General features: G+C 44.9%; 1 protein-coding gene across 1 annotated transcript in view; it reads left to right on the top strand.

The window, feature by feature from the left end:
• IGF2BP3 (insulin like growth factor 2 mRNA binding protein 3) overlaps positions 1–16,336 on the top strand; it is a 102,346-nt gene extending 86,010 nt beyond the window's left edge. Inside the window, exons 12-16 of the mRNA XM_088519701.1 lie at positions 6,754–6,873; positions 10,817–10,891; positions 14,200–14,331; positions 14,922–15,035; positions 15,966–16,336. Of these exons, the coding sequence (XP_088375827.1) occupies positions 6,754–6,873; positions 10,817–10,891; positions 14,200–14,331; positions 14,922–15,035; positions 15,966–16,067 (543 nt within the window). The 3' untranslated portion in view covers positions 16,068–16,336. The remainder of the gene's footprint in view (positions 1–6,753; positions 6,874–10,816; positions 10,892–14,199; positions 14,332–14,921; positions 15,036–15,965) is intronic.
• The last annotated feature ends 1,672 nt before the right edge of the window (positions 16,337–18,008 follow it).

The raw sequence follows: 18,008 nt of genomic DNA, 5'->3' as shown, positions 1-18,008 counted from the left end.
GATTTTAAAAAATTTACAGCCTTATCCCAAATGTTGCAATGGGTTTACCAACCACATGTATTTGATGGAGCAGAGGTTCTGAGGAGACGCTTAAAAGCCCGCCTGGAAGGCAAGCCCGCCTGGAAGGCAAGCGCGCCGCTGGGCGAGCGGCCGGGCTCACGCGAGGGCCGCGGGGACCGGCGTCCCCGAGCAGCCCGGCGCGGGGGATCGCGGCCTCGCGCGCGCCGGCAGAGCGCCCGGCGGCCCCGGCTGCGAGAGCTTCGGCTGGGGGAAGAGCCGAGACGGCAAAGCCCCGTTTGCTTTTTAAAATAAATCAATTCCCAAAACGCGGTTTCTGCCTCCCCCATGTCGTGTGCTTTGGGGCGTTTTTTTGCCTGCCCCTCTCTGGAGAGATGTCTGTTGTTCTTCAGAGCTTTTCTCCTTGCTCATGCCAGCCTGAGGAGATGAGGAAGGCTCCTCTTCTGACGACGCGTCAGGTAAGGGAAAAGCTCCCCTCACCTGCAGTCCCTGGGCATTGGCAGGACTGCTGCCCTGGACTTTGGCAGAAGGAAGTGTTTTGGCTAGCTTATCCCAGGGGCAACCTCTTGGGCCCTGGAGCTCTTCCTACCCTCTGCGGAAAGAAGTGTGGATCTGCAAATTCACTTGGCTGGGAGTCTGCTGCCTCTGGGTCTGTAAAGCAGCAGCCCTCAGCGTGGGGCACGGAGCGTATCCTGAGGAGTGGGAAGAGCCTGAGCTCGGGTGTCTTTGCACTCTGGCAGCTCGGCAATCACAGCTGTGTGCTGAGGTTTGCTGTGGGGCTGGGGGCTCGCGGGCAATTCCTCTGGGGAAACCGGCTGGGCTGCAGGGACGAGCTAGGGAGAGGGGCAGCTCCTGGCGATGCGTGTGCCACGGAGGGGCAGGAGAGCCACATGGCAGGGGCAGCAGCAGCAGCTACAGGATTGGGAACAGGGTAGGTCCTAGGAAGCAAGAATTGTTATTTACTTTAAGAAACAGCTGGTATGGAGTGCTATGCTAAGGGCAGGTGGTAGGGGATGAGGAGGTCGGTGGACTAGGACTTGCAGGAGACGTGGAAGGAGGTGAATCCAAGGTGCTATGGGAAAGAGCTGGACTGACCTGAAATTCTTGAGCTGCTGGTGTGGAGAAGCAGTTGCTTAGCTTCCTCCGATGGGCTGGAATAACTTGCAACTGTATTTTAGATCACTGTTTTCATCATGATTTATATTAGCGGGCAGGAAATCTGATTTAAGTTGACTTATCTTGATTTACATCTGTACTTTAGTTACCTTTCTGAAAGCCTTAGTGTAGTCTGTACCACCACAACTGCCCTGTTCTTTACTAACACAGTATATCTTTCTATTTAAACAAATGTTTAGGTTTTTACCATTTGCTTTGGTTAATGTATTTTTTCCACGTTCTGTTAGAAATGATGAATGGTGCTTTTCTTATTTGCTTGATTAATTTTTCACTTCTGATTTTCATCGGCTAGGTTTGGATGGAAATTGGAATTCAATTAACAAACAAAAACAGCATTTAAAATTGTTTTTATTAGTTAAATGTGTAATGTAGATGAAAAAGGCTTATCAAGCCTGTTTTGTATTTGGAGCGTACTGATTTTTGTAGAAGAAAAACAAAGCAAGTATTATCAGATGTTCGTGAACTGCAGTAATTGTTTCTGGTCACCATGCACTTGAGGAATCTCAGTTTCTCCGAACTAGGAATGCTGAGTTTCTGGAGCTTGTCTTAGGATAAAAAAGAAAATCAATCTTAAAAAAGGACCAAATTCTCCATCTGAGTGAACATTCTGGTGTGCTGTCTGTGTGCCCTGTGATCTAAAGCTAAAGCCTCTTTTCCCCAAACCCTTGTTCCTCAGGCTCCTGTCCCAGCACCCAGAAACACGTAGGTCAACCCAGACTCCACAGGTTCTTCAATCTGCTGCTTGGCTTTGCCCAGTAGTCTGAAAAGGCAAAGCTCATCATCCTTTTTTTTTTTTTTTTTTTTTTTTTTTTCCCTTTTCTCAGCTTGCTTTACCTTAGTTGGACTTAAAGGCTAGAGAGAAAACAACAAGTTTTCTTTCATGCACCTTCCTGGCTTCCAGTATGGCTTTTTGGACACTGCACCTCATGACAGGGCTGTTGGACCGTTGTGCCTGAGACAGGTGCCTTGGGCTTTGTGGACCCCTGCCTGGAGGGTGGTTTGTGGGGGTGGTTTTTCCTGTCTGGTTGTTCCTGGGGGCCATGTGTTTAAGGCTTCACCATGCCCCCAAGACTTAAGGCTTCAGGGAGCCTTTGCAGAACTCATCTGATAAGCTGCCATCCAGCATCTCCACAGGTACCTTCACGCTTTGAGGCAAGTGATGACCAACCCATCGCTAGGGTATTTTATATCAACATGCAAGAGTCGCTTGTCTGGCAGCGGGTAAGTTCACGTGCTTTGGCCTCAGCAGTCGTCAGGGAAGTCCTTAGTAAAGTCAGAAAAAAACGGTGATACCTCAAGAGAGTATCTGGTCAAGTGCAGTAGAGGGAGAAAAAACCCTGCGCTGGTGCTGCAGGCCCTCAGAATTAGCAGCAAGACCTCAGACTTTGGAGGAGGGTTCTGAATGCTTTGGGCAAACGTTGCACAAGAGGTCTTCCGTCTCGTATGTCTGTGATAGCGGCTTCTCCAAGCTTGGATGAATAAATGGACCATACACCTCGGAGAAACGGGTTTCTCCATTTCTTCAAATTTAAAAGTGTTTTTTTTCCTGCTCTTTCAGCTCCCAAGGTGATCTTACCTTGAAGAAATGATTTTGTTATTTGAGGAGAAATAAACTGGATGGGGAAGAAAAGTAGAGTGCAAGGAATTCTCCAGGGACAGGAGACTTTGCATTGTCAAAAAGTGGTAGATGAGCTACTACTTCCTGTTCCATGATTTAATGAACTTTATACTTGATTAATGATTGCATGCTATTTAAACAGAGAAATACTTAAAATCATGACTATTGCTAAGGCCTTAAAAGTAATCATAATGATAAAGTTCCACATTAAGTTAACCATCTTTAAGACAAAAGTAAATTTTGTCTTTTAAGGTTAAAACTGATTCATCCTCCAAGGGGGTCATGAACAGGACGAAATGGTAACTTTACTATAAATATTAGTGAATCTATCTGGTACTGCTATATATTGTCATGAAGCTCAATAAATTCAACTCAGTTATGCATCTTTCTCCCTCTCCAGGTAGGCTTGAAACAATTTCTTTAATATCATTCCTAGTTTGAAAAGGGGACTATGAATGGATTGAACTATAGGATATTCTTTGCAGTCCATATGGACGGATGCTTTCTCCAAGACCTTTTTTTTAGTTTTTGTATTGAAGTATATGTTTAAGCAAGCTTCATTTGACCTTACTAATCTTAAATTCTATGCAATTGTAAAATTTTACCTAAATTTACTGCTTTTAACGCATATTTAAGATCTGGGAATCTATTTCTGACATAATTCATCCTATAAGTTCCTGGAAAACTATATGACTTATGGGGCATGGCGTAGAGCAAATGAAGTTAAAGTGGATTTTTTTTGTTTGCCTCCTGAGAACTCCAGAAGCTTCTGTGAGACGGATGGTGGTGTAAGCATTGCATCACACTTTGTGTTTTTTTGGAGTTTGCTTTGACTCTGAGGAGGGTCTTCCACTAAATCACAAATGATACTTTAAAAGTTGTTATGGGTAAGGAGGTAGGCAAATAATAAATTACATTGGTGTTATGATATTCTCTTGAAAGTCTTTGTCGTACACAGTTACTGTCAAGACCCGTCATCTTGATGTTCATGCTTGAAGACAAATCAAGCTATGCTATTTTGAGTAGTTAAAACCAGTGTGAGTAAGGAAATGGATATGCTACTCCTAAATCCTTTGCTGGGTCTACCTGGAGATGGATTTGCTTGTATTCTAGTGCCAGTACACTGCTGCAGGCAAAACCTTGAGCAACGGCAGCGGATGCTCAGTTAAGTATCGACAGCTTCTCCTCTGTACCCTGGTGATAACGTGTGTCACTACTACACCACTGGGGAACTTAAACCTTAAGGCGACTCATTCAAACAAAAAATATTGGCTTTGTTTTGTTTCTTTTAAGTCTTAATCACAGAATCACAGAATGGATGAGGTTGGAAGGGATCTCTAATGTATCAACAAGTGAGAATCCTGAGAAGGAAGAGGAGGGAGAGGGATGACAGCGAGCTGACTACGCTCGGGAAGACGCGTGTTCGTCTTCTGCCTTTCATTGCCTGCGTTGCCCATGTTTCATGTGTAATGGGTGAAGCAGCAGAAAGGAATTTCAGTGGTGAGCTGAATCTGCCAAGAAGGCGGCTTGAAACTGGGCTTTGGGAAAGAGAAGGAAAAACAGTGCTGCGAGGCAGATGGGCACCAGAGGGAAGGCAGGAAATATCTGCAAACAAAAGTAATGAGGCTTGGTTCAGCTGCAGGGTAGAGAAGCATGTCTGGAGGTGGTTTGGGTAGAAGCTGTGTAAGCTCTTGAAAACAGAGTCAAGTTACGTGGTTGATCTGTAGCAGCGTTGTAAGGATTAACCCCAAGCTGGGCTGGGGGAGCTCGGCTGAGGCCGTGCGTGGGGAGAAGCCAACGGCAGCGGCGTTCCGCGTGGCTCCTTGCAGCAAAACTGGAACGGGAAACGTCTCCCGGATTAGTATCCGCTCAGAAGCAGTTCTCACAAGTGATAAGATCACAGCGCATCTTCAATAATGTTTCCAAATAGCTGGAAATACTGTTGGATTGACAACGGAAGTGTGCAGGGACTTACTGTAAGTACCCTCTTAGGGTGTTGGTGAAAAATAAGAGGAGAAAATGAGTAATCTTCTGGAAGGCAGTTTCGCACATCTACTGCAGTGCCTAGTATCTCTCCCAGCGAACATGCAGTTTCAGGGCGTAGTTTTGAGATCACTTCAAGCTGATCGGCAGGCAGATTAAACGCGGTGCTCCCACCTCTTCCCGGAGCCGGGTCTAATTGCTCTCGCTCTCCACCTTGCTGCAGGGCTGCCGCTGGCCTGGCCCTGCCGTGGGGCAGGTCAGGCACCTGCTCCCTGCGTGGAAAACTGGCCGGGGTCGCAGCTCTGCGGGTGCGCAGAACGGTGGGAATGCCGGGTGCTGGGGCGCCGGGACCCGTGTGCAAGGAAAATGTGGGCTTGAATCAGCCGAAACTCACCAAATGTGCCATTGCCTTGTGTGCTGGGTAAACTGTGTGACTGTGGTGATCGCCTAAAGCAACTGTCACAATGTGTTTCTATTCTAAATATCCTATTTCGGGATTTCTTTACCTGGTGCGTGGATCCGTGCCTGGAATTTTCTCCCCTGAGGTTACAGTTGTCTTCAGGTTTACCAAAAATATAGTGGTAAAACTTGGAAACGAGCATTTTGTTTTGATTTGTTGATGCTTAACGCCCTGGGACTTTGCTTCCCCTTGAAAGCAATTGCTGAAATTTAAAAATAAGCTGAGATGGCTTTTTAAGGTCTCCAGCTGCTTTTTGGTGTGCGTGTTGCATATAGCATGTCATTTCAAAAATATCTCAGGAAAAGCTGCCTCTGAGCGTATGTGGGCCTGCATCCCTACCAAAATACACCAGAGAACAAAGCTAAATGTGTACAGTGATTTCCTGTGCTCTGCTCAGTGGTACTCCCTGGTACGCGCTGCCCGGCTGGCGCGGATGCAGTGACTGTGCTCCCGTGCTTTTGGCGATGCCTTTGTGGGAAAAGCGTTTGTTGGCCTTGTACTGCTGAGGATGAATGAAATACATTTTGAAAGTACATAAACATAACTGTAGAGAGGGAAGAGGGCTTTAAAGAGGGTCTTAAGAGCCTTCTAGTTCTAAGAGAAGGGCTTGTGTGAAATGCTCTGAGAAGTGATTTTGGTGTAAGAGGGTTAATGGTAGGTTGGTGCACGGCGTGCTCGGCTAGTCCAAGCCAAGCTCTTCGGAAGCCCCTCCTGAGGCCGGCAGAACGTTGATGTGTGTCTGGGTGTGAGGAGCTGCACGTTGGGAGCACCTTAGGCACTGTGCTGCATCCTCCAGCAGGGCTGTCTGGTCCAGGGTAGTGGAAAACTGCAGTAATGCCTGATATCCACTGGGCTCAACATCAGGGTCCTCTTACTTTTAAAAAATCTTAATCCCACATTTCATTTACTAGCCTGTTTCGGGCCTGCTGCCAAGGATCCAACTGTTACATAATATTACCCAAGAGGAATCGCTGGCAATAGTCAAGCTGGCTATCATTCCAGATCACTCCCACACAGGGGAAATGGTAACATCTATGCAACTCCAATCTATGCTTTCTGCAAAGCTCTCGCACCAGCTGCTATTGAAAAGTAACTAGGGAAGCTGGAGATAGTTTGTGTACTTAAGCTGTAGCCCCTTCACTTGCAGCAGTCTCATCTGATGAGTCTTGTATGCGGAAAAGCATCGAGGTAGTGTCAGGTAAGAATGAATTTGTCTTGAAGAAGCAACAGCACAATTGCTTTTAAACTCTCTGCATTAAAATTGCAACTATTTTACAAAAGATAAAAGAATCCTCTTTTGGCTTGAATTGTCCTTTCATTTTTCTGTGAATTTCATGATTTTTCAGAAAAAAAAGCCAGACCTTTAACATTTGGACTTAACAGGGCATCCTAAGAATCCTCCCTCATTTCCATGCATGCTTGTTCCATACCAGTTTTCCTGTCAGTCTGATTCATAATGTTCAAAAACATTCACTGCATATTTCCTTCTTCCCCACAGCAACAGCCCGAGTCTGAGACTGTTCATCTGTTCATCCCAGCCTTGGCAGTTGGAGCTATTATTGGCAAGCAGGGACAGCACATCAAACAACTTTCTCGTTTTGCAGGCGCATCTATTAAGGTATTATTACACTGACTAACTTTCTGTCTATTTTATATGACGCTCTCAGCAAGTTTGCACAAGCAGGATTTTCGTGAACGTCCTCCCCCTCTCTCCGCTTAGAATGTGATGTGATAAATGGTACATTTGTTTATAAATCATTTTTTCATCTTCCTTGAGACAAGATAATTATAGAAGCATGTTTTCAAACGTCTCCCGAGGTGTGAAATATAAGCTGCAAAGAAAACTACTTTGGTGGTCCCAATTTCTTAGAAACAGACTTAAGTCTTAATGAAGCAGCATGTAAAGGCTTTCTTCTTGCTTTTGGTAAAGTGAAAATTGGCTAGGCAAATTCCCCTTTTAAAAACAAACGCCAGGCAAAGTCTTTTACTACTGGGATCTGTCTTGCTCTGTTTCAAACTGGAGAGTTTGAGATATTAAGATCTGCTGGCTCCGCTCTGAAGTACTTTGTATAACCACGTGTGTATTCTCAGTCCCTGAGTTGATCTGTTCTTCGACCCTGGAGTAGCACCCAAAGGCCTGTCTAGCTGTTTGTGTGTTGACCACCTAGTTCAGCACCGATGAGAATAAGGTGGTTTGCAGCAGTTGAACTAACAGAGGGACAAGTTCAAATTCAGGCCTCCTCGGTGAATTTGCCCTGTGCTGTGTGTAGGGACTAACCAGCACGGCTGCCCCCTTGCCTGCAGGAAGGCCTTGGCTTCCCGCTGGGAACACCACGGTAAGTGCAAGGAAGGATGGCTGCCTTCCCTTGCCAGGGCCTTGCGAATAGCTGCCTCTGCTATTCCGTGCTGTTAAGACACTGTTTTGCCTCAAATTACCAATAATGTTTGTTATATGCCCAAGCGATGCAGATGTCATCTTTTCAGTTCTCTTTTAGCTTATCCTCAGCTTCCTAGTACCTGTAGAGGTACCAGAAAGTAACGCCCGGAGCCTCCCTGGTGGGTGCTGTGGAGCAGAGACGCTCGGGGGCAGCAGGGCCGCGGCAGCGTGCGCTGCAGCCGCCTTGTTCTGGAAGGGCTTCACCTTGCAGCGCGCTGCACGTTACACGGGGCTCCCTCATGAACAAGCCTGGCGTGGGCTTTGCTGAACGCCCATCGATTTGCTGGCCAGTAAACCAGCTGGCCTGCTGCCCAAATCCATCCTTTATTAAGCGCTGCATTAAATAACGGAGTTGCCCAGCACGGATGGCTTACATTTGTAGAGCATTGGTATGAGAAACTTGGTGCAAGGAATGGTTGGAAGCGCGTGGTGTTGGTCTTGGGGGGGAGGTTTGCTTTTATCAACTTGCCCTTGTACAGGGGTGAGCATTCCATAGGTTATATCTACAGGCTAGGTAGCATATGGTAGGTACTGCTATGGTGGAGAGAGAGAGAGAGACATGAAGTAACCTGGACCTCTGAGAACCAGCCCAAACTAGTCCTGTATTTGGGCCTTGGAAGACAGTTCAGTGGAAAGGGAGCTGCCTGAGTTTCTCACGCATCGGGCTAACAGTGGCCTCAGGCTTCCTCTGCTGGCTGGCACCCCTCTGCCCAACACGTTTAACATGTCTGTGGTAATTGAAAGACAGTTAAAAGTTTGCTAAAGCTCTTGTCTTCTGCTCCTTCACCAGGAATAAAGTAATAGAGACTTGTGGAAGTGGAGTTAAAGCTCCACAGAAGTGTGCAGATATAGGGCGTGCTTGCTAAATGGTGAGGCTGCAGATTTTGGCAGATATCAGTTAGAATAAAAATGTAATTTGAACTCTAATCTGACCCAACAACATGAAGCAGCACTCTTGCTTTTGTGGGAGAACAAATGTTTCAAGTGACAGTAGGTTCCAGCTTGCTAAAGGTCCTTGGTGTTGACCACCTGTCATTCAAGCAATCTTTACTGTAGCTTTTGAGCAAAATATTAAATAACGAATTAGTCAGGAGTCAGCATCTTAGCTAAAAGTTGGAGGGAGTGTTGCTAGAACAACTTCCACTCTGCCAGACTTGTAAGCATGCTTTCTTCCACACGGTGGGAGAATTAAGCCTCTGCTTGGCGCTCTGAGCTGGTTTGGAGTCGTATACACGATGGCTACAAATGAAAGTGTTTTATATCCACCCGCTTTCTTCTCTGCGCTCGTGCTGAGCTTTGCCGATCTGATGCAACTAGGTTACCCGTAAAATAAGCCTCAATGAGTGGCAGCCGGACAGGGGCTCGTGCAGGGCTGTGCTGTCCAGCTCACGGCCCCAGCGCCGGCCAAGGAGCTCTGTGCTCTGGGCACCCACCTCGCACCCAGGCTGGAGCCGCTGCCCGTTCCTGCCAGGGAAGGAGCTGCTTTGTGTGTGTGTGCTCCAGGTCTGGGGAATATGAAACAGTGGGATTGTGACTCAGTACGGAGACTAGCTGTCTTCCAGTTAGGAATGTAAATTTATTCCTCTTGTATGTTAAAAATCCCCCGCTTTGTTTGTGGTGTGAGAGGAGAGGTGTACGCTCTCCCGGCAGACAGGCCAAATTAGCACTGAGGTTTCCTAAATTGCCCGTCAGACATGGAAAGGTTGCTGCTGGTAGCACGTGTTCCTCTCATAGCCCTCAGCTACGCTGTACTCCAGCTGTTGAGAAAAGAACAAGGTGTGCTAAGATAAAAGCAAAGCAAGAAACAGCCCAGAACACTTATTTGTGCAAGAAATAAAGATGCAATGAAGACTTGATGGAAGATATTTATCCTAAACTTTCAATAAAGAAGCAGGTGTTCACTATGAAAAAGGTGAGGAGACAGAGGCAAATCACAGGGTTCATTACACTAGAATGGAAATTACCAGGCTGAGCTCTGCTCAATCAGCTGCCTGCAAGTGGCTCTTGAAGTTTTCCACCTCAAAATACTTGTGTGTTCCAAATAATGAATGGGTTTAGTCTTTTCTTGCTCTTACCACAACATTGTATTTTGTTATTTTAGTAAATGTACTGCTTTAAAATGAATGTCTCCATATATATAAAGCCAAGTGGAAAACAGAAATCATAAGAAAAATAAATATGCCAACCAAATAACTAGTGTATGTAGTGTGTTCTCCATCTTAAGATACAATATGAATAATTATATGAACTTTGGTTAGCCAAATTCCTTAGTGACAGTGATACATGGTGACTGGTAATTTGTCTGAAATAAACTACAGCTGCTAAATATGAAAAACATCCCTATGCCAACAGCTAAGATGAAATCCCGTAGTGTTTAATATATTGCCCATTCAACAGTGGCTCTGTAATACTAGATGCAACAATGGAAATGTCAGTTGTGATAAACAAAAGATTCATGCAGAATGTCAGAGGCTACTTTGAATTATTTAATGCCATTGGAGTCTGAGAACAACACCCACAGAAATCTTACTTTTGTGGTGACATGAACTGCTAGATACCCTACAGGCATCTCTGTCTCAGTTGTGGTGGAGCTTAATTTTTATTTGAGACACACAAACGTCTCTAAATGCAAAACCACTGGAAACTGCGAACTTGTCATCCAGTATGGACGAATATTTCCGATATGATTAGTTACAACAGTAGAGTGACCTTCTGCGTGCAGGGAGACAGATGCAAACTTTGGCTCATGGGCACAACTTGTTAGAAAGACTACTTAAGTTAATGGATAAGAATAAAAAAAATCTCTGTCTATTGACCAGCCTTGTTTTCTGAAAGCTACGTGTCTTGCATCGTTCGTAGCCACATGAAAATTGCTATGGGGTTTTGCCATCTGCAAAAGAGTAGCCATGCCTTTAATTTTCAGAAATAAAGTGGCTCATGGTTTAGCCAATTTCTACATGTTTCATTATAGCTAATTAATACACTTTAAGGAGAACATGGGTTTCATCCTGACTGAAGCACTGCAGCGAATGATTTTTCACTCTTGAACAGAATGTGAGACTGAAATGGGGAGGAGGAGGCTTTAAACTATTCCTCCAAAAAAAGCTATGTTTATCTGTTCCAGATTGCCCCTGCTGAAGGACCAGATGCCAAGCTGAGAATGGTTATCATCACTGGACCTCCAGAAGCTCAGTTCAAGGTACAATGTATAAAAACTTGTCAATCCATAGTGGCCTTTGGGCTGTAAGGGGCTATAGTGAAAACAGAGTATTTGGTTCCCAGTACTATTTTATTCAGAATTTTAGTATGTGCTTGATTTTTGCTTTCCTTCTGCCAAAAGGAATCACATGTGGCTATATGAGTAATACAGTATCATCAGAGACCATGTTCTGGTTACCTTAAGTTGGTGGGAGTTTTACATAAGGTTGAATCAAGTCTAGCATGAAAATATAACCACATTGCATTCCTATTTTCCCTTCTAGTCTGACTGTAATAGTTCAGTGTTTCTAGTCTATTTTAATGTATGCAAAAAATGAGTCCATTTAATTGAAATAACAAAGCTGACAAGATGAGAGACTGAGTCTCTCCAGGTTACTGTTGTGTGCCAGATGGAAAATGCTTTTTGTGTAGCTCTACAGATAAGTGCAAGGTTCCTAATTGTATTTACATCCCAGCTGCATGAAGATGCTCCAATTTTTTGTTGTTGTTGTTAAAATAAAGTAGTAGAGTGGCGTTCCGACTTACTTGCTAAGGGATAAATGTAGTTACTCCAAAGCAGCTGGTTTTATTAGGGGTAGTACAGATAGTTCTGTGCAGCAGCCAACTTTCATCATAGATGAGGCCCAGAGCAGGTACTAAGTCATTTGAGAGTTCATGTCCTGGTATTGCCTTCTTGCATGTTCCTAATTTTTATAGCTCTGTATTTTTTGCTTCAGGGCATCTTGCAAGAAGCAGGTGTAGAAACTTCAGGCATATCTAGAATGGGTTTCATGAGTTCAGGAGGTTGAGACCTATCAGAGGCAGGTATTCTGCTGTGGTGATGACAATCTTAGATGAATTTGGTATTATTGCCTATTTTGAGGTCTTATCATATTGATTTGAAAATCTATTGAGTGTAAAACTGTAATTTAGAAGCTCTGCTTGCTCAAGGTTTTCTGTGGCCTCGTGGGCTTTACTGTGTGCGGCCCATGTATGGGGGCACTCGTGCTCTCGTATATGGAGCGTCTTTTGGCTGCTTTTTTCCTTCCACCAGATATCAGTGGGCTTATCCTGTAGCAAGCTTTGGACTCCCCTTAGGCTAATTTTCATATAGTCAAAGCCATTCTCAAGCTTCTTACCCTGGACTCCCACATACCAGTCCTCTGCCAGCCATTTCTCCCAAACCCAGATCATGCAAGGAACAAAGTCTCCCTGTTTTCCAGCCCCTACTTCAGCCAAAACCACAGCAGTTGGTCACTTCTGTGCACTTTTGGGTTGTGTGTTTGCAAAGCGGGGTGAGCACACTGGCACAGCTGCTCTCCTGAGAGCGCTCGTCTTGTGGAGAAGCAGCCCCACTCAGGGCTCCCTTCAGGTGGCTTTTCCTATCTCTTGGAGCCTCTGGAGCCCTCTGGCCCGAGTGGGGCAGGGCAGGATCCAGCCCTTCCTCTCACTGCCCGCAGCGAGCCCTGTGCTGCGGCCCGGCCTTCAGGAAGGCTCTCTTGAGCTGGAGCTCTTGTCCTGCGTCTGCGGCAGCCCGGCGAAGGACAGGTCCGTGCCCCTGCGGCTCGGCAGCCTTGCCCGCCGCGTGCCGGGGCGGCTGTGTCCCTGTCTCTGCAGTGCAGGAGCTGGGCAATGTGCCGCTGCTGCTGGCCGCGGCCGCAGCGCTCCACAGGGTTCGGACGGGCCCGGGCACTGGGATCGCGTCGCCTCAGCGCGGGCCTGTGCAGGAGAAGTGGGAGACTCTCTCTTCCAGCCCCTGTGTGACTGTAAAGGAGCCACAATCCATTTGAGTTGCATCTCTTTGTTCTTCAAAACGTTTTTTTTGAGAGCTGAAGGATCACTAACCTATTTCCAGCCTCTCAAGGCCTTTCAAAGCCAAGAGAGGAGCTCGCGTTGCGGGGCCGCGATACCCTTTTCCTATGGAGCTTCTCATGCTGGCCCTACTGGCTGAGCAGTTTGTCAGGCGTGTTGTGGGCGGGAAACGTTGCTGAGAGGAAAACGGCTGCGCTCTTGTCTTTCCCCGGACAAGCACGTGCTCAAGCATGAGCTTCGTAGCAGCGTCTCACCTGCCCTTGGCTAACCCTTTCGGATCCCCCCGGAGCAGGACGTGACTGGCCTGCTGGGTGGTGGATGGTGCCAGCACGCAGTGCTGAGCTCCTGCATGGCTTTCTGGATACCCCTTTGCCTCACTGAAAAGAGGTAGCTGTTCTCCTGTGTGACAGGGTGGTAGCTTCCCACCAGCTAGGTCAAAGCTGTGTACTTCACATTATATTTTTCCATACTGTTCAGGTACTTACTGAGTACTTCAGCTCCAAGATTATAAACATGTTTGGCCTGACAAATTTAGGGTGGTATAAGCTTGTGTGAGCTTGAGGGAATGGGGAAATTAAGGTGCAGGTGAAATAAGCTGGTGCCGGCCGCATGGTGTAGCCTCTCTGGGCGCGCGGGCCCCTTGGCCGTGCGCCGCGCAGGGTGGTCGTGCCCAGGCCGTGCGGTTCTGACCAGGCGACGCGGGCTCTGAACCGGGAGAGCTCCGCGGTCAGAGGCCGGTCCTCTTTGTGGAGCACCTCCCTGCAATGTCACAGCTGAAATGTTCTTTTGATACCGCAGAGAGGCAGACCGGCTGCGTTACTTAAGGGTTTATTGGTCAATGGCGGGAAGGAAGAAGGCGATATCTTAAAACATGGCGAGGGACAGAGGGCAGAAGGGGAGGTAGCGGCGAGGGGCAGCAGCCGGTCTCGGGGGACGTTTTCGTTGCTGCTTGGCACTTGTACCCACCCTGCCCAGAACAGGCAGCTGCCCATTTGTGCCAGTTAGATCTATGCGGAATTCATTTTTTGACACTAGAAAACTGAGCAATTCCTGTTTTATTTTTATTTTTTAACCAAAATATTGTGTAACTGAACATAAAGGTATGCAGTTTGTGGTCAAAGAAGCCATGGCTCATTTTAGCTTCCTTAATATATTTTTGAACCAATTAATGACATTCTGTGCCCCTGGCAGTAATAAAAACACAATTTGGCCACATGGCTCTTCTTCGCTCCACTATTCTTTACCTCTGCAGGAATGTAACGGTTTATTTTAAAAGCACTATTTCATGGCAAATAGAATGGTATAATGATCTCCAAGTTGTTCCTTCATAACCAGGTTTGCAGGTGGTACAAAGACTTTTAGAAACCTAGTTACTGTATTTATTGAGGGAAAGTTTTTATTAGGGTTGTGTATCGTGAGTTCCCCTTTCTGCGTGTTTTTTTGTTTAAAGTTAACTGGATTTCAGTAGGCACTGTTTAACTGAAAATATTTTTGCAGGCTCAAGGGAGAATCTATGGAAAACTTAAGGAAGAAAATTTCTTTGGACCTAAAGAAGAAGTGAAACTTGAGGCTCATATAAAAGTGCCATCCTATGCTGCTGGTAGAGTTATTGGTAAAGGAGGCAAAACAGTAAGTACCAGAACTAAAACTTCTGTGTTACTCCAATTTAAGTGTGTATACACCCATAAAGATTAAACATTTGGCTAATTAATAGCTAACTCCATGAGGTTACATTAAAGCTGGTGCTATTTCTTAATTGTAGGTGTTCAGAGTTCTGTCTTATGAAGGCTTTTCAAGGAAAAAATTTGGCAGTTTTTTTCCTTACATTATACGTGACATAAGTGTTCTGACCTTAAACTCGTAAACTCAGCTGTAAATACTGTCTAACTGGCATGTATCTGTGTGGGTTTTTTGTGGGTTTTTTTGTTTGTTTTTTAAGTAATGTATTTAACACCTCCTGTATGTTGCATTTAGAGCCGCTGAAGCACTTTTACAAACAGGGGAACTTGGTGTTAATTTATGTTAGTGAGACAAGCAGCTCATCTTGCAAAGTACGCTGCAGGATGAGGATGCTTTCTGGTGTGTGTGTGCTTATTTGAATGCTTTAAATTTAGAGGATGCTGTTTCTGTGCTCAGCAGCTTCATCTTTGAGGCTTGGTTGTTGTGGGATTTTTGTTTCTTTATATTGCTTCATTTTTCTGACTCCTGTCTATTTTTAGGTAAATGAGCTTCAAAACTTGACAAGTGCAGAAGTTGTAGTCCCTCGTGACCAGACACCTGATGAAAATGATCAGGTGGTTGTGAAAATAACTGGTCACTTCTATGCATGCCAGGTAGGAGGGGTTGGAATGATTTTTTTCTTTTCTTGCATTACCTTGATGTTGCCATGACCTGTCTTTTATATCTACGTAGAGCGGCAAGGGATGGAAGGCCTGTGCTCAGGATACAGGGAGTGCTGCTTGCCAGGGCTCTCTGTCTTGCTGAAGTGAACTTTCCTCCTACCTGTGGGAGAGACCTCTAGCAATATTTCACACTCATATGTGAAACAAGCTCCTTTTTGCATGTCTTTTGTCAGCATGTTTAGGATTTGGGAGGTGTGGACAGGTTGCATACATACGTGCTTGTCTTCAAATCCTGAGAGATGCAACAGCCTACCCGCTTTCATCTCAACTTCAGTCTGGTCACAACCTTTTTTTTTTTCTTTTTTTTTTTTTTTTTTTTTTTTTTTTCCCCCCCTTTGGAAATTACAACTGTGCCAATGTGCTGATTTCATATCATAAGGGAAAGGATCACAGGATCCTTCTTCTGCTTCTTGGTTCGGGTTGATTCCTTTGCTGTTCTGTTGCGGGTGACAGGTAGTTCAGAAATGAGGAGGGAGTGCAGATGAGTCCTGCAAGGCTGAGTCCTGTGGGTGCTGCAGCGTGTTTGCTGCCCAATAAGAGTGGTTCTTATTAGTGTCTCTGGAGACATCAGATGGGAGTTACCTTGAAATGTCCATTAGTCAGCCTTCAAGTAGTCTTATTATTAGTGGTCATCTCCTTGATGTTCATGATGTCTGAAAACTGATCATGCAGGTAGTTAAAATAGGTGGAAAAAGAAGAAAAGTTCAAAATTTAGTTGTGTATTACACCAAACCAAGCTGTTTGTTGATAGGAGGAAATCGGTTACTGCAGATCTCCCGTATCCCGGGAGCGTGTCTCAATTCCTCTGTGAGGAGCAAGGCACCAACGTGATGATTGTTTCTCTTTCTTTGTGTCCTTCAGCTTGCTCAGAGAAAAATTCAGGAAATTCTGGCTCAGGTAAGAAGGCAGCAGCAACAGCAAAAAACATTGCAAAGTGGACAGCCTCAGCCAAGACGGAAATAAAGGTTTAGGAAATGGCCCATCAGAGACAGATGCCAGACCAAAGACAGACTGTGCGACAGAGCGACGGGTGGCGAGCACCTGTTGGAGTTATATGCAGAAGATCCACCAAGCCAATCACCTGTTCGAGGACCAGGCAACGCTGAACGCTGTCTCTGAGAATGTATTCTGTAGGCTCTCTCAAACTTTTGAAACCCAGCTTTAAAATAAGGACCCCTTCACTTCCCTTTTGTTCTATTCTCACAATTTAACATAAACTTGTTAGTCTTTTTTATTGTTCTTATTATTCCCCAACAATTTTAGAACTTGGTCTAATGAAGCTTTCTCTTCTGAGTTCACTGGTTTAAGGAAAAAAAAACAAAAAAGGCATTGCTCTTATAGGTCCCGTTCTAAAGAAAAGGAACACATTTGGAGGGTGGGATTCTGGGTGGGCTAGGGATAGAGCAAGGGTATCGACAAGAGTTTAAGTGTTAGTCCCAGTGTTGAAACAAGTGGCATTTTTTAAAAAGAATTTGGTTGCATTTTTACATAACACTGCCATGAATAACCTAAGGGAAGTGTTGAATGGTGTTGGCCAGGGCATAAAAAGATAAATATGCATTTTACTAAACTACCTCAGGCATTTAGTACCTCAATGAGAAATTGTTCCTTTTTTCTTTTTTTTCTTTTTTTTTTTTTTTTTTCTTTTTTTTTTGGTATTTTGTATACTTTATAAAGCTAATAGTTCTTGAGCATTTTATTTTTTTAAAAAAAAATTAAAATTTGATCAGCCACCAGCCAGGAGTACTACAGGCTTATCGGGAAAAAATATAGTAGAGCACTTCTAGCTGCTGGCTGACAGGAGTAAGGTGGATACAAAAAACAGCCTCAGATTTCCTGAGGGCTTCAACACCATCGTTTGTTTAGGAAAATTCAGTGAATGTTCAAAAGATAGTGAATGATGCCAACATTCTGATAGCAGCAATGCCGTTTAGTTTTCTTTTAAGATGGGATGAAAAAGTTTGTGACGGTACTTATTTGGGAACAGGACAAGGAAGTGATGGCAAGAGGCTGGGGTTGGGGGAAAAATTTAGAAGGCTGCAAGAGGCTGATTTTTTTTTCTTTTTTTCTTTTTATTTTTTTTTTTTGTGCTACTTGATTGAATGCATGAACCCTTTGTGCCTTTGACCATCACTACCTAATAATGCTACATTGACCCATTTGCAGCCCATTTGGACTTTGCCATTTTGTTCCGAGAGCAAGCTTCATGTTGAGTTGGATAGGACACGGGGCGTGCGGGAGCGCGGCGCTCCGCACCCCCATCACACACTGCTTTCAGTTACCGCAACGGGGGAAGGTCGAGCAGTGTTTGATCACACTGAAAGACAAGGAAAGGCTAAGTTTACATATCCAGCCGCTGTTATGGGCCACACTAAGCCACTTTGAAGGTTTTTTTTAAAACTATTACAAGAAAAGAAAACCACCACCTCTCTAGCCTGGCTTATAATAGATGCAGCAGGATTTATGCACGTTCTGCAACCAACCATTAGAGAAGAAAAAACAAATGTCAAAAGGCAGGGATAACAGGAAAGTTACCAAATTTTTTAGTTTCCGAATGTAATTTGAATGATGATTGTGGTAATAGTGACACATTCAAGTTTCTACAATAAACTTCAGTCTACCTCAGTTTAAAAAAAAAAAAAAATGTGGCAACACATGGTGCATAAAGACTGCTGTGTGTGTGTGTGAGCGCGTGCGCGCCTGTATGCGTGTGGTCGACAGAGCCATGCTATTACCTCTGAACCTTTTTTGTGATGTTTTTGTGCATGAGATGATCAGAATCACCATGCTGCACTGATTTGAGGGGCACAACGAGCAAAAACATTTGTTTCATCATTTTGTTATCTACCTCTTAGGTTCATGTTGAAATAGAGGCATTACTACATAGACTAGATAATTTTCCCA

Source organism: Tinamus guttatus, unplaced genomic scaffold (assembly GCF_059628265.1).
Source record: "Tinamus guttatus ecotype Peru unplaced genomic scaffold, ASM5962826v1 Tinamus_guttatus_pri_ptg000067l, whole genome shotgun sequence".
NCBI lineage: Eukaryota > Metazoa > Chordata > Aves > Tinamiformes > Tinamidae > Tinamus > Tinamus guttatus.
This window is presented reverse-complemented; position numbering and strand designations above follow the sequence as displayed.